The 24,850-nt window shown below is 41.5% G+C and overlaps 1 protein-coding gene across 1 annotated transcript in view; it reads right to left on the bottom strand.

Moving 5' to 3' along the window:
- MSH4 (mutS homolog 4) overlaps positions 1 to 24,850 on the bottom strand; it is a 95,205-nt gene that overhangs the window by 50,141 nt on the left and 20,214 nt on the right. Inside the window, exons 6-8 of the mRNA XM_069102218.1 lie at positions 23,219 to 23,392; positions 19,581 to 19,753; positions 18,872 to 18,939 (exon numbers count right to left, since the gene is read on the bottom strand). Coding sequence (XP_068958319.1) covers positions 18,872 to 18,939; positions 19,581 to 19,753; positions 23,219 to 23,392 — 415 coding nt within the window. The remainder of the gene's footprint in view (positions 1 to 18,871; positions 18,940 to 19,580; positions 19,754 to 23,218; positions 23,393 to 24,850) is intronic.

Raw genomic sequence — 24,850 nt, 5'->3', positions numbered from 1 at the left:
AGGCAATGGTGTCTCGAAAAATCTAATACTAAGAAAATTAATTCCAGGTGAACTCTCAATTATATTCCAATTTCAAAAGGTCAATTAGATCCCCTCAAGTCCAAAATCCCACCAAGAAAACTCCAGCAACGTCAGCATTAAGATTCCAGAGGGGTGGAGGTGAATGTACTGTGCCAAGCTTCACAGGTTCTGAATTTAGATGGTCTGGGCATTAAGATGTTCACAGCAAGCTGAAGGCAATAAGGATCACTCCAAACAGAAAGAGGGTACCCAGAGACATGGAAATCATGTGGGATTCAAAGCTGGAAGAACTTCGTTCCAGCCTGGGTTCTGCCCCTTGGTCCCTGTGTAACCTTGGACAAGTCCCTTCTCTCACTCAGAGGATAAGGCATGTGAACACGAAGGTCCCTTCTTGCTCTGAGTCAACTACCCTAAATTAGGGAGATAGTTCTTACAATGAAACCCTAGCACTTTGACTGATATTTTTCCTGATTCATTAATTAAAAATTGTGATACATTTGTATGGGATTACAGAGAAGCCCCCCCCCCTTTTTTATAAACACTCATGGAGTTTGAGGTCAAGCAGAGGCCACCTGTGTGAGAACTGGAGGGAGAAACTGAAGTTACTGGTGAAGGGATGTGGGGGAGACCTTCTAAGTTACAGTGACATACTAAAATCTATTGAGTCAGATATTGAGGAGTGACGTTCCTTCTCCTGAATGCATCAAAGCAACTGGGAATACGAACAGTGCACGTTCATATAGCTCCTGCTGTGCTGCGGGCACCAGCAACCCTGGGCCGCGGGGACTTGTATTAGCCACACCTCCCAGGTGAGGAAACGGAGGCAGATGCAGCGAGTAAGCACCTGAGGCCATCTTCTCGATTCTCAGCCTGTGGCTGCCTCACTGCATCTCCTATTAACTGCACAAACCGAAGGGGCAACGAACACTAAATGGGAAGATGTCATCCCAAGAAAATCACAAAAGGAAAGAATAAGTGAAAAGAAAAAGAAAAACATCTTCATACAATGAAGAAAAACTACAGGGCAAGAGAATCCGAGGACAGAACTTCAAAAGAAGAAAATAATTCCATAATAGCAGCTAGAAGGGGGGTAGAGCTGAGATGGGGGTGGGGGTGGGGAGCAGAGAGGGTGCAGGGACTTCCCCACGCTCACCCCCTGACCCCTCCAAATACCTCTAAAAAGCGACTCTAAACAAATCCTAGAGCTGCAGAACCCACACAATGACAGGTGAAACATACCTCCAGCCCAACAGAGTCCAGACAGGCTGGGAGGGGGCACAGTCTGGTGTGGGCTGTGCCAGGTACACAAAGGGCCAGAGCAGGCCTCGGGGCACTGAATTGCTGGCAGCTGTGGCTATTGTCCAGACTTCTCAACCCACAAACGCTGAGACCAGCATGTAAGGTCAGTGGGGGAACTCTGTGAGACCTGGGTGAAAGAGGAGTGTGGTCTGGCCCCAGCCCCAGGGTAGTGGCAGCAGCAGCAATGACTGCTTATGGAGCACTGGGTCCACAATTGGTGGGGGATCCAGCAGCTGAGAAAGAAGCCCTGAAGCTTGGCACAGTACACTCACTCACCCTCCCCAACCCCACTGGAAGCAGAGCCCAGACTTGACAGGGAGTCAGAAAGTCCAGGGAAGATGAACTGACTGGGAAGATGAACAAACATCATCAAAAGAGTCAGACTATAGAAAATTACTTTCGTTACAAAGAAGATCAAAACATGGAACCAGAAGAAGACAACGAAGTCAAATTTCCTGCATCAAAAGCCTCCAAGACAAACATGAATTGGTCGCAGGCCATGGAGGAGCTCAAGAAGGATTCTGAAAATCAAGTAAGAGAAGTAGAGGAAAAACTGGGAAGAGAAATGAGAATGATGAAAAAAAATCATGAACAACAAGTCAATAGCCTGATAAAGATGCAAAAAAATACTGAAGAAAATAACACCTTAAACAAGAGACTGGCCCAAATGGCAAAAGAGGCCCAAAAAGCCAGTGAGGAAAAGAATGCCTTAAAAAGCAAACTTAGTCAAATGGAAAAGGAGGTCCAAAAGCTCACTGAAGAAAACAATTCCTTCAAAATTAGAATGGAGCAAATGAAGCTAATGACTTTATGAGAAATCAAGGAAGTATAAAACAGAACCAAAAGAATGAAAAAATAGAAGACAATGTGAAATATCTCACTGGAAAAATCACTCACCTGGAAAATAGATCCAGGAAAGATAATTTTAAAATTATCAGACTACCTGAAAGCCATGACCAAAATAAAGAGCCTAGAGACCCTCTTTCAAGAAATTGCCAAGGAAAGCTGTCCTGATATTCTAGAAACAGAAGACAAAATAGAGTGGGACGGCTAGGTGGCGCTGTGAATAGAGCACCAGCCCTGAAGTCAGGAGGACCTGAGTTCAAATCTGGCCTCAGATACTTAACACACTTACTAGCCGTGTGACTTTGGGCAAGTCAGTTAACCCCAATTGCCCTCCAAAAAAAAAAAGCAAAAAAAAAGGCAAAATAGAAAATGAAAGAATATACTAATTACCTCTTGAAAGAGATCCCAAAAGGAAAACTCCTAGGAATATTGTAGTCAAATTCCAGAGTTACCAGGTCAAGGAGAAAATATTACAAGAAGCCAGAAAGAAACAATTTTAGTATTGTGGAAATATAATCAGGATAACACAAGACCTAGCAGCTTCTACATTAAGGGATCAGAGGACCTGGAATATGATTTTCCAGAGGTCAGAGGAGCTAAGATTAAAACCAAGAATCACACCTACCCCAAAAAACTGAGTATAATACTTCAGGGGAAAATAAACATTCAATGAAATAGAGAACTTTCAAGCATTGTTAATGAAAAGACTAGAGCTGAATAGAAAACTGAACTTTCAAATATAAGACTCAAGAGAAGCATGAAAAAAACAGGAAAGAGAAATCATAAGGGACTTATTAAAGTTGAACTGTTTACATTCCTACATGGAAATATGATATTTGTAACTCATGAGAACTTTCTAAGTATTAGGGTAGTTGGAGGAAATACAGATAGATAGGTAGACAGATAGGTAGGTAGATAGACAGACAGACAGATAGATAGATAAATGGCACAGAGTGAGTTGAATATGAAGAGATGTCTAAAAAATAAAATTAAGGAATGAGAGGGATATATTGGGAAAAGGAAAAAGGGAGAGATAGAATGGGGTAAATTATCTCACATAAAAGAGACAAGAAAAAGGTTTCATAATGGAGGGGAAGAGGAGGGAGGTGAGAAGGAATGAGTGAACCTTGCTCCCATCAGATTTGGCTTAAGAAAGGAATACCATACACACTCAATTGTGTATCCAACCCTACAAGAAAATAAGGGCGAATGGAAATAAGGTCGAGGATGATAGAAAGGAGGGCACATTGGGGGACGGGGTAATCAGAAGCAAACACTTCTGAAAAGGATGGAGGGAAATATGGTAGTCTTTCACAACATGACTATTATGGAAGTGTTTTACATAATTACACATGTTTAACCTATACTGAACTGCTTGCCTTCTCAATGAGGGTGCGTGGGGAGGGAAGAAGGGAGAGAATTTGTAACTCAAAGTTTTGAAAATAAATGTTAAAAATTGTTTTTATATGCAGCTGGGAAATAAGATATACAGGAAATGAGTTAAGGAAATCTATCTTGCCCTAAAAGAAAATAAGAGGGGAAGAGGATAAGGGGGTCATGAGAGAAGGGAGAATAGAATGGGGGAAGGGGTAATCAGAATGCACACCATCTTGGGGTGAGGGAAGGGGAGAGATGGGGAGTAAATTTGGAACTCAAAATCTTGTGGGGTTGAAAACTAAAAGTAAAATAATTTTTAAAAAAAGAAAACAAAGCAAAATTATACTTTCAGTAAGATAACTATTTATATGATTAAACTAATTAAAATTTGTTTCATAGAGACAATATGTGCCCAATTAAAAAAATAACTAGAACTAAAGAGAAAAGAGTAGAATGACCAAATGAACCATGGCAGTTGATCGGAGGTCCTAATGAAAGAATTGAAGAACTCAAATGTGTGAAATTATAACTACAAGTAAAGAAAAAAATCAATATACAGCTTAGAACAAAAGCATAAAAACCTTAGACAAACAATAGATACTCTTTTTAAAAAAGTCAGAACTCAAAAATTAAATAATACAAGAAATAGAGCAATCAAAAGATTAAAAAATTAGAAAGACATAAAACTCCTATAAACAAAAAAAAACTGACTTGGAAAATGACTTGGAGAAATCATCTAAAAAATGGACAATGCAAAAAAAATATGATGAAACAAAAAAACTAAACACAGTGTTTTAAGAAGTCACACAGATAATTTCTGAGGAATACAAAGAATAGAAATCACAGTGTGGATGATCAGAATTCACAGATTACATCTGGGAGGAATCCCAGGTTTAATTCATTGAGAAACATGATCCAGAGCTACCATGTCAAAGAGAAAATATTCTAAGTAGCCAGAAAGAGAAAGATCATGTTACTAAGGAATGCTACTCAGAATTGTGTGAGACCACTCAACAATGAGGAATGAACTATAAGAGTGGAATAAGATAAACTAGAAGGCAAAGTGAAAGGGCCTGCCCCTATTAATAACCCAACTTGTTAGCTAAGCATAACCCTAAAATGGAAAATAATGGACCCGTTATACAAGGACCAATAAAAGCTACCAATACTGAGCCTGCAAAAGACTTAGACTTAATAGCTGCATTCAAGGTTTGTCCTGTAAAAGAAGGATGAAATTCATTCTGTATGACTCAGTGGGTTGAATAAGGCACAATGAGTGGGATTTGCAGAAAGGTTAATGCAGGTTAGATTCCAGAAAACAAAATAAAAAAGATTTCTGACAACAGGAGCTGGGTTGGCCTTAAAAGATGATTGCTTCCCTTTGATTGGAGATCTTCAAACAAAGACTACTTGCAGGGTATTTTATAATGGGGATTCCTTTTTGGGTATAGTTTAAACTAGATGGCTACTGATATCATTTCTAACTCTTAAATTACGAAACTTTTAAGAAAATTTCTCCACAAAGAATTACTCTGATGTCCCACAGCATGAAGGTGACCTTAGGAGCTAAAAGTCTATACCGAGTTCTGTCAGGTTGTACAATTCTGGAATTACTTTGACCACTGTTCTGATAGCATTCTGAGGACAAGCTGAGCTCTTTATAAGTAGGCTTCTGATTAGGAGGCTGGCTACTCAGGGAAGTCGTCCCCCATGCCAATCCATGAAACAACACAAAATAGTCCTTAGTCCTATGCAGCTCTCTCCCATTTATGCCATTGGTAGAGTAGCTAAATGGAAAAAGGTATGGAGGGTTACAAAACTCAGGGTTTTTAAACCATCAGTAAAATTTAACTTAGGTGTTGGTGGTATCATACATGTGAGCTGCATGTCCTACTGCTACTAAAGGGATGGAATCTTGTCAACCTTGACATGCTCTCCAAAGATTTTAAGTTTTCAATTAATTTTAATCTATGCTTGAAAGGCTCCTTATTAAATGTAATTTTATTGCATTATGGTTAATAAAAGAAATATTTAATATTTCTGCTTCTATGCTTTTCTTCAGGAGATTTTATGCTGGAAGGCATGGTCAGCTTTTGTGAAGGCACCATGCACAACTGGGCACAGGAACAGTATATCTCTTTTTATTCCCATTCAGGGTTCTCCAGAAGTCTATCATATCTAACTTTTTAAAAATTCTATTCATTTCATTAATTTCTTTCTTTTTTATCTTAAGAGTTAGATCTGCCTAGGCCTGGGAGGGTACAAGGTTAATGGGATATAAGATCTTCCGCCCATAGGCCTCAAATGGAGCCCATTAAGGGAAGCTTGCTCAGGGGAGGCTTGCTTATAGAAAGGCTTTCTCACCTTTTGTTAATTTCTAATTAGGCACTAAGTCCCGAGGGTTGTAATGCCCTCCAGCTCTAAAAAGGATATGGAGCTTAGTATTTTGTTTTGGGGCTCATTCATTGGAAAAGAGTCCTTGTGATCTGACCAGATGAGAATCTGGATGGCTGTTAAGAAGCCCCTCCTGTTTTGAAAACCCCAGATGTTGGTGCTTCTCTCTCTGGTAACTATGTATGTATTGCCTTGGTCAGATAGTCAGATCTGTCTGTTAATCTGTGCTAATTTCTCAGTTAGAAGTCCTGTCTGTTGGTCTTTATTTCTCTGCTTGTATTTTCTCTGAATTCAGGGTACTGGTTTTTCCCCTGAACTAGTGAATGTAATCTAAAAGACTGCTGACGCCTTAAACAGTTATCTTTCCTAATAAAGCAGATCTAAGAACCTGTGCTAGCAGCCATCCTGGGGATGCCAGTGTGGCTGCCACTACAGAGGGGTAAAATGAGAACCCCACTATGAAATACTACTGCATTTCTTTTATGAACTTTTATTTAAGATTTTGAACCCCACGCAATTTCATGTAAACATGTACAGTTTGATATTAATTCATTGTTTATGGTAATTTTACCAAAATACAGCTCTTCCTACCCTGGGCATCTTTCTATTTCAAGTATGTTTCTTGTAAACAATTTACTGTTGGTTCTGGCTTCTACCTGTAATCTCCGTTCGTTCTGCCATCCTCGTCTAGTTTGTGAGTGAATTCATCCCATTCACATTCACAGTTACAACTGCTAACCGTGTTTAATTTTTCTTCTCTTTTCCCTATTCTCACTTGAAGAGTCCCTTTTGCTTTTGACAATGGAGTCCATTAATTTGTGCTTTCTCTTATTCCTGCCCCCCCTTTTCCCTTCTGATTTCCTATTGGGGTAGATGGATTTCTGTATCCAATCATATGTATATATATTCTCCCCTCTTTTAACCAGTTCAGATGAGAATGAGTTTCAAGTGCTGCCTGCTCCACCTCTGCAACTGTCCTTGCGGTTGCATAAACTCTTCCATGCATAACTCCATTCACATGAGATGATTCTATCCCTTCTTCCTCTCCCTTCCTCACCTTCCCAGTGCATTCTTCCTCACCCTTCCATTCCTCTTTTGAGAACATGTAAAAATTGAGAATATCCCCAGGCCCTTTCATTTCCAGAAAAAAATGTAGACTGGACACAAGCCTGACAAGAACACCTAGAAGACTTAAAGAAATGACAAAATTATTTTTAAAAAAGAAAGAAAAACAAACTAATAAGACCCATCCATGGAAGAAAGTTATGAAAAGTGAATGAACAGCTTGGTAAAAGAGATATAAACCTTACTGAAGAAAATGTAAAATATCTAGTAGGAAAAAAACTATCACCCTGGAAAACATATTGAGGAGAGAGGTAATTTAAGATCATGCCTGAAAACCATGAGCAAATGAGATTCTGAACACTAGATTTCATAAACTATATGAAGGCTAGTAAGCCACACTTCGTCTTTGAGTGTCCGCAGAGGCCACTGACCCAATTTATTCGTTACTGCTAGCCTAATAGTAAGCTGATCATGCTCAAAACCTTGTCTCTCCATTTACCTTAATTTTAGAAACAATATCTCCTATAAAAAAGGAGATAAATTCAAAATGTGGAAAGAGATACACATTCTCAGACATGGACTGGAATTTGATTTTCTGCATGTTTCTGTAATGAGTTTTTTTTTTTCTTTCAAATGCTCAACGGGGAATGGAGAGAGTAATGGGAAGTACAGATTAAATGCTTATAAAAATAAGTAAATAAGAAATTCTAAAGTAAATGAAACTTTATCAATAGTTAATAAATGGATTAACACAAGCAGCCTCGTTTAGTCTATTTCTAGAGTGACAACACATTATCTACAGTATTCACTAAATGGAAGGGTAGACAGTGGTACCTGCTCCTTTGTTCATTTAAGCATATTGCAACATACTGAAGACTGTAAGTACCCAGGGATTCATATGCTACACTGTCCAGTTTAAGCTAAATTAAGCCTAAGAAAGTGGACAAGCAGCTTAAAAAGATTCCTGGAAAGATGTACAGAATGAAGATAACATGAATAACGTGCTCACAAGAGAACAAGAATATATCCATGCCATCAGTCCTTGGGCTCTAATATTTAAAAATGTAACATCTAATCACGTCTGAGAGTTGGCCAAAATGTGTGAAATAATCATGAAGATTTAAATATGTATTTCCATCCCCTGTCATCATCAAGATGGTTGTATAAGAGACTTCCGTTATATTCCAGATTGAGAGAGACATTTTGGAAATGGATCATTCAGAAACAAAAGAAATAAGAATTCAACTCAGGTGACTCATCCTACACTAGGAACTTGCAGAGATCATTTATATCATCCTGAAGTTTTACCTGATCGTGCAATTCAACTTGCAGACACAAGATAGGAAAGAAGTCTTATGTCCCCCAGGGCACACTGCACACAAGGCTTACTTGTACATCCTTCCCCACTCCTCTGATTCCTATGCATATCCTCACCCCAATTTTCCCTACGGTTTCATCCAACAAGTCGCGTGCCTTCCCGTAAGCCACCTGACATAAGAAGGTGCTGCAGCAGCACGGGCTGTCTCTTCCGTCCCATGATCTCACTAGGCAATCAGACCACATCTTTTTTCCAGTAAAAAATTTCTTTGTTGCTATCTTTTGTAGCACTTTTGACTCATAATTCATCGCGGCCAACATGCTTAGATCTTAGCTCTGCTTAGATCCATCATGCATCTCTCTACTCCCCTGAGGTGCATTGCAATTTTGATTCAGTGTAGGTGGCAGTATTCTTAAAGTCGTACCGTCTGTCATCCCTCCTCTCTCACTAACCTTCAATCTGTCCTTGTCTACTGACTGCTTCCCCAATGTCTCCCTCACCCTCAAAACATCCCCACTTCATCCATCCAATCTCAGGACCAGCCCCTATCTTGTCTCCCTTTCAAGCCTGAATCCCTGAGAAGGCTGTCCACAATGGATGCGCCCCTTTCTTTCCTCTCAATCTCTTCTTAACTCTCTGGGGTCTGCCTTCCAACCTCATCATTGAACTGAAACTGATGTCTCTGAAGTTACCAATGACCTCCTAATCACCAAATCAAATGACCTAACACTCTGTCTCTCTTGCCTCCACATCCAACCTTTACAAAATCTCTCTCAGATCCTCCTCACCACCCTAGTACAGGCCTGGCATACCCTTAGGGTTGTGTGGGGTGTCCAGAAGGACTGGCCCCTGTGGCATCAGGGCTTGCCACGCCCTCTTCAGGGTGCCCACCTGTGCCTCCACAAAGCTGCAGCATGTGCAGCTGCCACACCCCAGTAAGCTGTCTCAGCAGACAGTTTCAACCAGGTTTAGGGTAACCAACAGGCCTCAAGCTTGTGGACAAGTTAAGGAAATGTCTACCCCAAGCATGAAAGGCTTGCCCAGTTAAGAAGCATTTGTTTCAACAGCCGTGAAGGCAGCTGACAGTTCAGTCAGACACTGATGATGCCGAGGCCATCTGCTGCATCCTGGGCCAGGCCATGCACAGCCAGATGTCTTGGATTGTGTCTTGCCACAAGATTTCAATGACTCAGGGAAAGAAAGTAAGGTTGAGGACTTTGGGCAATTCTTCCTCACTGAAACCCAATTTGCAATGTGATTTTCTTTGAAAGTGAAGAACAAACAGCAAGCCCTTATCTCCTCTCACCTGGACCACTGCAATGGCACCTCTGGTGGGACGGCTGCTCATCCCACTTTGGTGTCTCCCAGAAGCTGGAGTCTTTGGGTTTATCGAAGAGTAGATTACTGCATTCATTTACTACTGTCTTGTGTGCCAAACTTACTCCACTGATCTACCACTCTGTTTTCAGCCAGTATCAAATAGTTTTGATGGCTGTCACTTTATAACATAGCTTTATATCTGGTATGGCTAGACCACCTTACTTTGCATTTTTTTTCCATTAATTCCCCTTCAATCTTCCAGATGAATTTTGTTATTATTTTTCTAGCTCTATAAAATAAGTTTTTGGTAGTTTGGTATAGCACTGAATAAGTAAATTAATGATCATTTTTGTTATATTAGCTCAGTCTAACCATGAACAATTGAAATACTTCCAATTGTTTAGTTTTTACTTTATTTGTGTGAAGTGTTTTGTAATTATATTTATGTAGTTCCTGGGTTTGTCTTGGCAAATAGATTCCCAAATATTTCATACTGTCTACAGTTATTTTAAATGGAATTTAAATTTTAAATGGAATTTCTCTTTCTATCTCTTGTTTCTGAGCTTTGTTGGGAATATATGGAATATATAGAAATGTTTATGATTTAGGTGGGTTTATTTTATATCCTGCAACTTGGCTAAAGTTAATTATTTCAAGTAGTTTTTTTAGTGGAAGATCTAGGATTCTCTAAGTATACCATATCATCGGTAAAGAGTAATTGTTTTGTTTCTTCATTGCCTAGTCTAATTTCTTCAGTTGCTTTTTCTTCTCTTATTGCTAAAGCTAAATTTTCTAATATAATACTGAATAAAAGTGGTGATAATGGGCATCTTTGCTTCACCCTTAATCTTTTTAGGAAGGCTTCTGCTTATCCTCATTATTAATGCTTGCTGATGGTTTTAGATTGATGCTACTTATTCTAAGGAAAGTTTCATTTATTGCTATGCTTTCCAGTGTATTTAATAGGAATGAATACTACATTTTGTCAAAAGACTTTTCAGTATCTATTGAGATAATCATGTGATTTCTGTTCATTTTGTTATTGGTATGCCAATAGTTTTCCTAATATTGAACCAGCCCTGCACTCCAGGTATAAGGTCATAGTATATTATCTCATGACAATTTGTTGTAATCTCTTTGCTAATATTTTATTTAAAATTGTTGCATCAATCTGGAATTAAGCCCAAAGGGCTATAAATAATTTCATACCCTTTGACCCAGCAATACCACTTCTAGGGTTGTATCCCAAAGAGATCATAGAAGTGGGAGGAAAACCCATATGTACAAAAATGTTTATAGCAGCTCTTTTTGTAGTAGCAAAGAATTGGAAATTAAGGGGGTGCCCATCAATTGGGGAATGGCTGAACAAGTTGTGGTATGTGAATGGAATGGAATACTATTGTGCTATTAAGAAACGAGGGGCAGATGGACTTCATATCTACCTGGAGAGGCTTATATGAACTGATGCTGAGTGAGAAGAGTAGAGCCAGGAGGAAATTTGTAGACAATTATAGACACAACGTATGTGTGAAGAACAACTTTGATGGACTGGACTCTTCTCATCAATTCAGGGTTATAAGTCAACCCCAAAAGACTCATGATGGAGAGAGATGTCGACATCCAGAGAAAGAACTGAGTTTGAATCCAGATTGAAGTAAACTACCTGCCCTTTTTCCTGATTGGTTTTATTTCCTCTTTCCCACTGTTCATTCCATCTGATACATCCCTCCTTATAACCCGACTAATGTCCAATGTGAAAGTATTTGCAGATCCTATACTTGATTGTAAGCCGCCATGGGGGGAGGGAGTGGGGAAAGGAGACAAAATTTGAAACTCAGGGAATTGTGGAACTGAATCTTGTAAACTAAAAGTAAACAAATTAATAAAGATCAAATAAATAAATAAAATTGTTGCATCAACAGCAAAGCTGGTCTATAATTCTCTTTCCCTGTTTTGGCTTTTCCTGATTTAGGTATAAGCACCATATCTGTGTCATAAAAAGAAATTCGGTAGGACTCCATCTATTTTTCCAAATAGTATTAGAATTAATTGTTCTTTAAATGTTTGGCAGAATTCACTTGTAAATCCATCAGGCCTTGGAGATTTTTTCTTAGGGAGTTCACTGATGACTCGTTCAAAATTTTTTTTTCTAAATGGAGTAATTTATTTTATTTCCTCTTCTGTTAAGCTGGGCAATCTATAGTTTTGTAAATATTCATCCATTTCACTTAGATTGTCAGATTTATTGGCATACATGGTCAAAATAGCTCATAATTATTGCTTTAATTTCCTCTTCATTGGTGGTGAATTCACCCTTTTCTTTTTTTATACTAGTAATATGGTTTTCTTTTTTTTTAATCAAATCAACTAATCTATTTTATTGGTTTTTTCATAAGCCAGCTCTTAGTTTCATTTACTATAACGTTCAATAGTGTTCTTACTTTTTATTTTATTAGTCTTTACTTTGAATTTCATAATGTCTAATTTGGTGTTTCATTAGGTATTTTAAATTTGTCATTTTTTGAGCTTTTTTAATTGCATGACCACTTCATTGATCTCCTCTTTCTCTATTTTATAAATGCAAGCATTTAGAGATATAAAATTTCCCCAAAGTACTGCTCTGGCTGCATTCCATAAGTTTTGGTATGTTGTCTTATTACTATCATCCTCTTTGATGAAATTATTGATTGTTTCTATTATTTGTTGTCTGACCCACTCATTTTTTAGAATTAGTTTCTAATTAGCTTTTAGTCTATCTTTCCATGGCCCTTTATTACACATAATTTTTTTATTGCATCATGATATAAAAAGGATTATTTAATATTTCTGCCTTTCTGCATTTGATCTTGAGGTTTTAATGCCCTAATACACGGTCAATTTTTGTGTAGGTGCTATGTACTGCTGAGAAAAAGATATATACCTTTCTATCCCCATTCAGTTTTCTCCAGAGGTCTTACTCTCATTGGATTTGGCTCAAAGAAGGAATAGCATACACACTAAGTTGGGTTAAGAAATCTGCCATACCATATAGGGAAGTAGGAGGGGAAGGGGAAAAGAAGATGGGAAGGATGACAGAAAGGAGGGAAGATTGAGGGAGGTGGTGGTCAGAAGCAAAACACTGGTGAGGACAGAATGAAAGGAGAGAGAGAGAAAGGTATAAAGAGGGGGAATAGGATGGAGATAAAGACACAGAGAGTAATCATAACTATGAATGTGAATGGGATGAACTCTCCCATAAAATGGAAGTTGATTAAAAACAGAATCTTACAATATATTGTTTAAAAGAAGCATATTTGAAGCAGAGAAACAGACACAGAGTTAAGATAAAAGAATGGAGCAGAATAGATTATTCTTCAGCTGAAGTAAAAAAAAAAAAAGCAGGGATAACAATCCTAATCTCAGACAAAGCAAAAGTAAACATAAATCTAATTAAAAGAGACTAGGAAGGAAAATACATCTTGTTAAAAGGCACCACAGACAATGAAATAATAGCAATATAAAATATATATGCAGCAAGTGGTATAGCATCCAAATTCTTAGGGGAGAAGTTAAGTGATTTACAAGAAGAAGTAGACAGCAAAACTATACTAGTGGAGGATCTCAACCTTCCCCTCTCAGAACTAGATAAATCTAACCACAAAATAAGAAAGAAGTTAAGGAGGTGAACAGAATTTTACAAAAGTTAGTTATGTTAGACCTCTGTAGAAAACTGAATGGGGGCACAAGGGACACTGTTCCAAGCTTCTTGCACTGGGGACTGGGGGCCTGGTCATTGTCTTTCTGCTCCAGGACCTATGGCGCTGGTGGGTTGCCCACTGCTCTGAGGCGACCCAGCTTAGTTATACCTGTTGTACTCTGGGTTCTGGGGCTGGTAGTAAGCCTGCTGTGCTAGGGCTGGAGGCCTCCCAGATGGCCTGCTGTGCCACTGGTTTGCCCTTGGTCCTCAAGGGGCCTTGGTTATTGATCTCTGTTCTGGCTAAGAGTCTCCCACTGGCTTGCCCAAACACCACCTCCATTGGACTGTGCCCCCCCTTTACCCAAGTGAGACAGATCTTTTCTGAAGTCCTAAGTTATCTTAAGCTGGAAAGTTGTTTCACTCTGTGTTTGTAGGTTCTATGGCTCCAGAATCTGTTTAGGGGCCTGATTCCATGTTGTTTCCAAGGGAAAATGGGGAGAGCTCAGGCAACTTCCTGGTTTCTCTCCATCATCTTGGCCCTGCCACCCCCCTCCCCACTTCCACTTCTTAACTTGCATGCGACTGAATAAAGTTAAAGAAAATCACACAACCAAGAAAACTAGGTCAACTACTCTTACATTTCTTTATAGTCAATATCCTTTTCTAAAAGCTAATTGGTATTAATCAGTTACATGAAAATAGAGCAGTGATAACTATCAGTTAACATTGGGAAGACCACACAAGAATGGAGGCTTGAGCCCAGTAGCATTAGGGGAAGTTACTCCAACCTGTCAGAGTACCTTAGAACCTTGAGGAAATGCGGTATCCTTAGGATCCTAAGAATATTTGGCCTAAGCCAGAACAGAAAATGATGAATAAGAAAGAATGAACCCCTTAAATCAAGAGGTCAAAAAAGTTTAAGGAAAGCTTTAAGTTGGATCCCAGTGTACTTTGTCACATAACTCTCTCTCTAAAGCAATTTCTCACTTAATACTGTGTAAGCATAACTATGTTGGTTTCTTATCCATCTACCAGACTATAAAACCTGAGAATTTCTACCTGATCTTGCCAAAGGCCTCCCCTTTCTCCCGCTCCCCTTTCCAGGCACACAGTAGACACTCTGTAAACACTGACTGCCTTCCCCATGGCACCATGTGAGCCCCGCATTTTCTGTCTCCTCATTATGTGTCCCTTTCCTCCATCAGGATGTAAGTTCTTTGAAGGCTTGCTATATCTTGCTTCCCGGTGTTTGTTCTCTGAGCATTAAGCACAGTGCCTGGAACATAGTAAATGTGTAAGTGCTTTATATGTCAGTCTAGAGGGCTGAGACTGTTTTATTCAAACTGTAACCAGCACAACTGCCTAGCACAGTGTTCAGCATAAATTAGGTGCTTGGCCAAGGTTAGAAACAGGGAGAAAAAGACGATCTTCTTTCCAAACAGCCTAGAGTTGAGCAGGAGCTAGAATTGCGTTTGATTATATAGTAGATAATTCTGGAGATTAAGGCTTAAAACTGAAGATTCCCTAAATCAGATATTACTTAAGATGGTCTGTCTGATTACGGTTATTTCAAAACTCTCCAGTGGGTAGAACAGCCTGGCCAGAGGATGAGGAGGGAGCCATGTAGAGCGGCTCCTCTGTGGTCCACCTCATAACTGGCTAGTCATCATCTAAGAACACCAGACCCAGGAATGAATGGGCCACCTTTTCAGCCCAACATCACAAACTCAACCAACAGGCAAGTGACCAAGGCAAGACCTATGCAACGGGGTGGTGTGGGAGCACAGAATCAGCTCCCAGAGCTCTGTGCTAGGCCAGCAGTACAAGGACATCCACTGTTGATCACTCCAAAGCCAACATTGAGGGGCCTCCCAGAGAAGCCAGGTGCCAAGACTCAGCACCTAGACCTTGGAGCTAGGTTGGCAGCACAGCAATGACCAAATCCTATCACAGACTGAACCCTCAGCCCAGGCCAGTGGTTCAGAAAGAGAAACCCAGCCTGGAGTCAGCACCCTGAGCCTCCAGGGTGGGTCTGCCCAGAGCAGATCATGAACTCACTCCCCTCCCAGGAAATTACAAGCCAGCAATCCAAAATAACCTCATAAGGATGAGGTGTTCACATTCTAATGGGAGGAAAGATGATACAAGAATTCCCTAAGAACTATGGGCTCAGGCAGGGTCATCAAGGGAATCAAATAAAATGGAGAGACTAGAAATGGTTTTTCTTATGATTTTGAAGGTTTACCTTGGAAAAATCAAGGAAAATCCCACAAAACACCAAAGACCTAATTCCAAAGCAGCCCCCACAGCCACCATTGAGGGGAGAAATTACTATGGAGAAGGGGCCCGCCTTGCTCATCATCACAAGCACAAATGCCATCTTCCACCAACAAGCAGACATACACGAGAGCCCTGGGAGGGGAGTGCCAGCACTCCACCAGAACACTGTTCTGCCTCCTGACCAGCCCTCAGAGACATTATCAGGGAAGCAACTCCTGGGGAGAAGGGGCCAGTCATCCCCAACCTATACCAGCAACTGGCTATGCCAGCCAGCTTAGAGGGCGCATCAAGTCACGGCTGGGGGGCGGGGAGGAAGAGAGGGAAAGAGGAGGAAGGGACAGGAGAGAGAGATGGAGAAAGGGAAGAGAGGGAGAGAGAGAGAGACGGAGGGAGGGAGACACGGAGAGACAGAGAGACAGAAAGAGACGGAGAGCAGAGAGGGAGAAGACAGCAGGCAACTCAAACCACCATGACCAGCACCTTGATCAACATATGTCCTCAGACCCCAACAGAGACCCCAAAGCCTTTGGGATAGCACTGCTTCTAGCCCAACGTCCTTAGCATGGGAAACAAACCTGGGGAGAGGCAGCCTGACAAGTGCTCCTGCAAAGAAACAGCCTGGGGTTTCTCCACCCATACTTTCCCTGACCTGTCTATGTGGTAATAGAAGAAAACTTCCCAAGGACTTTCTGTTGTCAGAATACAACTGAGGAATTTCCCCAAACTCTGTGCCTCCTTGTCCCATATACAAAAATAAAATTACAACCAGATGCGTGTTAAAATTAGGAATCATGGGGTGGCCAGGTAGCACAGCGAGTAAGAGAACCGGCTCCCGTGTTGGGATGACCTGGAGATCGAATCCCGGGCTCAGACACTTAGCACCCACCCATAAACACCTGGCCGTATAACCTTGAGCAAGTTACTTAACCCCAATTGCTTAGGGGCAGCCAGGTGGCTCAGCGAGTAAGAGCACCGGCTCCAGTGTTGGGATGACCTGGATCAAATCTGGGCTCAGATACTCAGCACCACACCCAGAAATAACTGGCCGTGTAACCTTGAGCAAGTTACTTAACCCCGATTTCTTAAAAAAAAAAAATTAGCAATCACTCCTCTCTGCTTTTGCATCTAGTACAAAAAGAATGGCCTGTCAGCCTGAAGTCTGAAAATTTTTGCTGTTACGGATATGCCAATTCAAAAAGTAATAATGTCATGACAGTATTTGAAATTATAGATAGTTTGAGCTATCATTGCTCTAAGTTTTTTTTAAGTAATATAATACAATGATATTAAGATAATGGCATGCCCACGAGTTAAAAAATATTAAAATCATAAATCATGAGTGCAATCATTTAAAAGATCCTAAGCAGAAATGCACAAAAACAAGAGATATAAAATTGATTCAATTTTCTATTAACTGAACTTTGCATAATTTTATCAAAAGGCCAACGTCATCTATGGACTCTTCAGAGAAATTTGCACCAACAAGGACCGTGCTAACTAGTTTTGCAGAAGGCAGAAAAATGCCTGACTCTCATTTCTCAAAGATCCTGAGTGTTTTAGTGCTCCTTATTCTCGGTCTGTGTCCTTCCTGGACAAACCACATGACCTACCTACAAGGGGCAAATATGCTTGTCTGCCCACCCTGTGACAGGTTTCATTATCTGGTGCTATTCTCTGGTGTGTATGTGGGACATGCAGAGTCCATGATCTACAGAGTGATGAGGGAACACCGAACACAAATCAGCCTTCTGGGTATCGAGATATGAAAACACTGATGTGCTGACTCATCTTCCTTCCTTTTAACAGATAGAAGACATCTATAACTTCTAAAATAGTTTTAAAACATTTGCCAGATCTTTAATTAAAATATTTATATTGGTACTTTTCTCCCCATGTCCATACACGCCCCTCAGGTCATTAGGGGACGTCAGTAGATCTCTCGGGATCAGAGGCAGCCTCAGCTCTCTCTACCCAGTCCAGTGCCCTCTGCTTCAAGACCTCCAAGGCAGCCAACACCAGGAACCCCTGAGGTGGCTCCAACAGCCCTTCCTTCTTTGGGGAGCTCTCATCATCGGGAAGCCACCGAGCCCAAACCAGGTTCTGTGCTGCCTCTCTCCCCCACTCCCGGCTCAGCCTTCTAGGGTGAACTGAGGGAGCCCAAGGTCTCCACCGGCACCTGAGCCCTTCTCCTTTCTGTCTGAGTCTTTTCCAGGCTAAACACACCATGTGCTCTGTACTTGGAACCCTTTCACCTCCTTTTCTTCCCAGTTCCTGCACTCTAGGTCCTTCTTAAACAGTGATTGATGACCACAAACAAACATCGTGCTCCAGATGTGGCATGACAAGGGCAGGGCACTTTCCTGGAAGGATTCTCCTGGGAATGAACTCCACTGGCTTTTCTGGTTTCTCCCTCCCACTACTGACTCCCACTAGGCTTGCAATCCACAAAAGTCTCCAGATCTTTTCCAAAAAAACTGCTGCCTAGTTAGGCCTTTCCAACTTATGCTTGGGAAGCTTATTTTTTGTACCCAATTGCAAGATGTTCCATTTATCCTTACTGAACTTTGTCTTGCAATATTCAACCCAAGATACTTTTGACTTTTGACTCTGCTATGCAGTGTGCTAGCTCTCTCTCCCACCTTTGTGTCACATGCAAGTCTCTGGAGAGCACTGTCTCTACAAGTAACTGAAAACAACGCTGACACAAGGCCGAGCCTGACACCCTAGGGTGTGCCACTGGAGACCTCCTGTGAGTCACACTGTCACACAGTGAGCCCTCAACAAATCTGGACACTTAGAAGAAAACCTGACTTCAGGTATACTTTAAAAATTAAAAACTTTCAAATCTGCACATACATGTATACATAAACATGCACACAGAGAAATATCATAATTTTGTATTTATGTCCACAATGACCTAAGACACTGTAAAATCCTAAAATACATTCTAAATAATTATGAAAGATTAAATCATTTTTGGAAACTTAAGTGTACTCTACTCCATACTTTAACTGGCTACTGAAGAACAGTCATCTCTGTATATCGCATATAGAGAGCTCCTTATTCCACAGAATGTCTGCTTGACCAGGGGTTGGAATCCTCAATTATAGCAGGTATTTTAACTTTAAAATCAGCATTCTCTTTTCCTTTTCAAGGATGAGGAGATAACAGTGATATTAAGACCAGGTGATTTTTAATAAGACATGTTGGTTCCTTTTGACTATTATTCTAAGGCATTAGTGAAAATTTTTTTGGAAGAACATATGTTACCATACCGTGTCTTGCTTTGGAATCTGTACAAGAACTGAAAGCAGCTGTTCTGTGTCCAGAAATCTTGAAATAACTGAAATAAGATATAAAGGAGACCAAGCAAGTATTTTAAGCTTCCACTAAGGCATAGACAGTAAACCATTTTGTGTTTGTATACCCAACATTCATTGCACAGAAGGACACAAAAACATTTGTTGACCTGAACTGACATAAAAGACTGGCCAGGTTATCCGCCTTAAGGGTGGAGACAGAATGGGAAGCTATTAACAGATGCTACTGGAGATGTGGCAATTTCCTAAGGGCAAAATGTAAAAGTATGTTGGGCATGGAAGGCCCAGCTAAGGAACAGAACTAACTTGTACTGGGTAAAATCTGTCTGGCTTATGATTTTCTTTACTTTCTCTTCCCATAGTAGCCCTGGAACATTGGTGAAGAAATCAGACAGAGCCTCTCCAAGGAGGAGAATTCAAAGGCTGGTAGGAATAAGCAGTCTGAGGGATGAGGATGCTATTAAATATAGTATGTGTGAAAAGCACTGTGTAGCATTAGCTATGATAAGTAAATGAAATGTGTTTTCAGAAATTAGAGTGCTAATTAAACTGCCTTATCTAATTTAAAAGCAGAAAAGTGGGATGAGGGAGAAAGAGACATTTCACTAAGCCCAGGATAGTTCAGAACTTGCATTTATGTAAGAAGAATAAGATGCACCTTTACCTGACTGAAGACCAAAAAAGAGCTCCTCATCCTGGAGAAGTTCCTCAACGCAGTCTAGTCTCATGGTGATTGTTTCAACATCCTTCAGAGGCTCTAGGATATTTGAGCGAAGTCTTCGGCTCCCTCCAGGTGTTTTGGTGTGATTCAGAACACCAAAGAGAGTGTGGCTGCTCCTTTGAAGACATAAGGAAAGAAGAGTGCACTCAGGGCAGCAAAGGAAAAAAAGTCCAGAAAAAGTCATTTAAGTTTCTGGAGAAACTATGCAATCTTCCACAATGTGCTCATGTGCATTACTGGAAAGCGCTCAGTGCAGAGCAGAGCATGGTACACAGGAAGCATTGTGCAAAGGCTAGTTATTGCTATTGCTTATTTCACATTTAATCATAATCTGCCAGGTCTGTAAGTACATGCACTTCTAGGTCATCAGAGCCCACGGATTATGGCACAAGAATCACTGGTAACGTTTTGCAACTGAGGCCAGTACAAATGCGAACACTCTAAAAGCTAGGAGCAGAGTCGAATTAGAAGGAATTTATTTCAAAACACAAAATGGCTGTCATTAAATATAGATCATTTCAGTAGAATAATTACTAGAGGGGAAAGACCTTTTCATTGATCACGTAAGACCTTGTGAGCTGCTAGCACTCCCCTTCATTAGCAGAATTCAACGACCTAATTTTGGTATGATCACTTTAATAATCTCCCAAAAGCAAATGCAAAGCAATGCTCAGCTATGGCCCTTCGTTTTTCTCCCTGACTAACTGTAATAAGAATGGGAATTTTAAGATCTTCCCTGCCCCTTAATAGACCTAGGGTGTAGTTTGAAGACCTCCCCTGCTTTGAAAGTAAATTCTATCCCCAAATAGGCTGAATGTAGTCACACGGAGCCTGTGGTGGAAGGAGTTTGCTGAAGAGTGCAGCAGAGCCCACAGGAAGCTGGTGATCAGAGCTAGCAAGATGATGGAGAAGACAGGAGCTCATTAAGGAGACAGAGAGGTTTGTGAGTAAATATTAATCTTGTATTGGTTTGTGGGAAGGCTGAAGGATGGTGTGGCTCTCAGAGTCATTATGCTTCTTAATATCTTTGGCACTATGATAGAATCGGCTTACTGGTTTGGGGATTCCATTTTCTGGTGTCTAAATAAATGCTTCAGTTCTGTCCTCTATCTGGAGAGTTTGGTATATTTTATGACCAAACATCATGAGATACTTATAGACACAGTCTTTATCATGATAGTGGGTGTTGTGAATATTGCATTGGTGCTGCAGGTCCCAGGATCAACTCCTCAGTATGGGTGGAGATCACTAGGCCCAGGGTATGGTGCACTCGGGGCAAACCCTTCCAAGAATGAAGACTGCTCAATAGCTCTGCCTGAAAGCATTCACTCTCAGTACACATCTCTGGCCTTCACTTCCTTCTGATCTACCCCACCAGAAGCTTCTCCAACATGGAAACCTTACTCCACATATTACATGGATGTGTGCATGTATGTGTGAGCATCCGGATGTGTGTGTTCACACGTATACATGCATGTGTTCACATATGTATATGTGCATACACTCTTCTGTTTCCCCCACTGCCTACACATTTAATGAATGTTCAGGAGAGAGAATAACAAAAGCCAAAGTATAAATTAATCCCTTCAATAATAAGGTCTAGTAAACGAGGATATGACCTAAGGTTGCACACACTGCTGGGGCTATTCCTGGTGACTAATCTGCCCATAAATTTAGCAAACAGACCCCTGTGGTGATCTAAGACCACTCCCTTACCCAACGCTAACCTACTGGACAACCAGAAGACTTTATAAAAGGGACTTCAGTCCCTAGGCCTGAAGAAGCTGGAACTTTACGGTTAACACGAGTCGCCCCCTCCAGGAGGCAGGGGCTCTGCCTCGAACACCTCAAGTGCAGCCTTAAGAACATAGACCTGGTCAAGTCCACCGGGTCCCCAAGGTACCACAGGAAGGAGCGAATGGAGATTGCTAGAGCCCAGAACCAGCTGGGTCACCTCATCAAGACTGAGCATCGCAAAGTAAAGAATGCACCAGTTTAGAGAACTTAGGCCTCTCCATTTACATCAGACCATAAAAGATGAACTTCCTAGTCTCCAGATTTCACTATTGGGAACTTCATACCAGGAAAGAAGAATTCAAAGAAATAATTACACTGTTTTGATAGGTCCAAGTTGAGAAGCCATCTAAATCACCTTATTACCTCTGCATCCAACTTGTCACTCTTCATGAACTCTGGACACAGAAGGGTTTATCATTCAGTGGATTTAGTGCTGCCCTCAGAATTACAGACCTGGGCTCAATCCTGCCTCAGGCACTTACTACTAATGTGACCACAGGAAGTCACCTTGGCCTCAATGTCCTCCCAATACCTGTAACACTAACTTCAAAGGACTTGAGGATGAAAGGGGATTATACAGGCAAATCACTATGATTCATCATTCATTACTGAAAGTGTGAGCCCAGAACTTTATTCCCCAGGCCTGTTCCTCAGGCTCCACCTGCAGGCTTTGAGCTGGGTCTGGTTTTCTTTCTGCCTCTTCCCCCAAACCCACAGGCGTCTCATTCTTTACTCACCCATTGTCTTCTCTCACCAATACCTCATGCTAACAGAGCCCCAAACTGTGTGTCTGCTTTGTCTACCACAGAACTCTCCCATACACTGACAAAGCTACTGGGGCCTGTGGTCATCCCCGGGCCTGCTGACCCCAGCTTCAATCCCCATCAGCCACTCACTGGCTGTGGGACCTGGAGCGCTGTCCATCACCCCAGGTTTCCACATGCATAAAACAGGAATAATAACTTATGGAGATCCATTAAGATACAGTATATGCAGCCCCCTTTAAGGCTTAAAGCGCCACATAAATGTTAGTGATGATAAGGAGGACCAAGACAGAGTCCTCAGAGAAGAGTCTGAGGGAAGACCAAGGCGATGAAAGCCTCGGGCCACTGCAACGGGCCTCCCTGATTGTTGCAGATAAATTATTTAGGACTTAAAGGGATCACTGGTGTGCTCCTGTCAACTTCCAGCAGCTTCTGAGGAAACGACTTTGGTTTTTCACCATCATGAACCCTCCTAATTTCCTGCATTCCCTGCTTTGGCAGGGGCTTCTATGACTTCAGGCTATTAAAGCCCGGAGAGTTGGGTCTGAAAACTGAGTTAATTCTTTCGGTATACAATCCATAATTTAGTCTTTTTTGGAGGAGCAAAGTGGAAGGAGGAAAGGAGGGAAAGACTATCAGACCTATAATTTAATGTGTGAAGGGAACTTCTGGTGTGGAGACTCCCTCCATGGACACTGATCAGTAACATCTCTGCAATCTGAAGTCTAAGGTTAAATGATTTGTCTATGGACACACAGCTAGTAGAGGTCAAGGCCAGATGCCCCTAAGCTATGTGTTAGAAAGTTTAATTAATTAAATGTAAATTATTAATTTATTATTTATTAATTTATTTAAATTATTAATTTAATTTAAATTAATTAAATGATGATAAAAATAATGCATTTATACAACATTCCCCAAAGAGTTCAAAAAATTTTAAATTAGCGACATTCTTAAGCAACTACCATGTTTTTTAAAAAAGTATATTGTGGGCTTCTAAAAAAAATGGAATCATGTTACCTGCAATCCTGATTATTAACTAACAATTCGAGATTTTGCGCTGATGAGGAATCTATCATGACTGTCTTCTCACTGCCCTGGAAACAAACCTTCAATGACTTTGGTGCATAAACTGAATTTTGAATAAATTCCATATATTTCAGCAGAGCGGCGACAGCTGCTAGACAGTAGTACCTGTAAGATAACGAACACAAGATGCGTTTACAAGTCTTAACGACAAAAATAAACCTTGTAATAAGAGAAACTTTCTTTTACAAACCGCTGCTGCCTCCCGGGCTCCTCCCTAAAGCAGGGCCGTGCTCACTGACTGACTGTCTGACTGTCCCAGGGTCCAGGGGTTGCTGTCACACAAGCAGCTGCTTCACTCTTCTCCTGGCCCTCGGGCCTCCCCAACGATCCCGTGAACTGTCCCGCCACGAGATGACTTGGCCTCTAACTCATTGACCAGAGCTGCCCTTCACTCCTCCAGAGGTGGCCCTTCTGTCACCCAAGCCGCCCTTCAGCAGGCCCCGTGGAGCCTGTTCCCTCCCATCACCTCCACAGGACTGACCCCACACTCAGCCCCCTTCTCTCCGACTGCCCATCCCCATCTTCTGCCCCTTGGCTTCCCACAGCGAGGCCAAGAAGGCTGAACTGATTCTGCATCATCTGAGATTGTCTGAATGCCATAGCAGACTCATGCTGACCTCTGCATGCAGCGTGCAAACTCTGCTGACCTCTGCATGCAGCGTGCAAACTCTGCTGACCTCTGCATGCAGCGTGCAAACTCTGCTGACCTCTGCATGCAGCGTGCAAACTCTGCTGACCTCTGCATGCAGTGTGGAAATTCTGTTGGCTTGGAACGGGTCAACTCCAGGGATCTAGATCTCCTGCTACTTAATCACTGTCCTTCTCTTGCCTCCAGGAATTCTGCTGTCCTTGGGGAACAACTCCAGTTCCCCTTTGGGGTATTAAATGATTTCCTTCGGGGGAAGCCAGGTGTAGTATCTTTACACCCCCAAGCTAGCCTTCAAGGATGCCTGGTTTGCTACCTAAAGAGGTCTGGGCCACTCTCTTTTAACCTTGCAGTCAGATTCACACAACACACACTTCTTAGTCACGGGGGAAAGGAGGGAGCTGTTGGAGCCCCTCAGTTCCTAACTTCCAACCAGCATGCTGCTCCCCTCACCTCAGCCACTAAGCAGTTGTGCTGTCCACAACCCCCTGATGGCACCTACCCTGCTCCATTCTCTGTTCTAATCTTACACAAACAAGCTACATCGTCATCCTGAGGTCTGTGGCACAAAGGGAGGCAAGCCACTGACCCTTTTATTGATAAGTCCGGCGTCCTATTGATAAACTGTTATCTCGTTTGGCAAGAACGTGCCTCAGTCTACCTTTGTGGGCTTGTTACTGGAGACAACGTCCAACTCTCCATCATTCTTTTAAAAAACAACTCATCTCTCTCTCAGTCACTTATTCCCTTGCACTCTGATGCTGTTCCTTCTCCACTGCTTTTTCAAGCTCATCGCCCCTGTCCAGCTTCCTAGGTAGGCATCTTGGCAAGGCTCAGGATGAGGCCCTTTTCTCTTCTCTCCCAGAGATCTCATTTGCCCTCAGATTCAATGGCACAAATATTCTCTCTCTCTCTCT

Source organism: Petaurus breviceps, unplaced genomic scaffold (assembly GCF_028583685.1).
Source record: "Petaurus breviceps papuanus isolate PSGF00001 unplaced genomic scaffold, PetGlider_PUasm1.0 545, whole genome shotgun sequence".
NCBI classification, from domain to species: domain Eukaryota; kingdom Metazoa; phylum Chordata; class Mammalia; order Diprotodontia; family Petauridae; genus Petaurus; species Petaurus breviceps.
The sequence above is the reverse complement of the archived record's forward strand: the minus strand, read 5'-3'. Positions and strand labels throughout refer to the sequence as shown.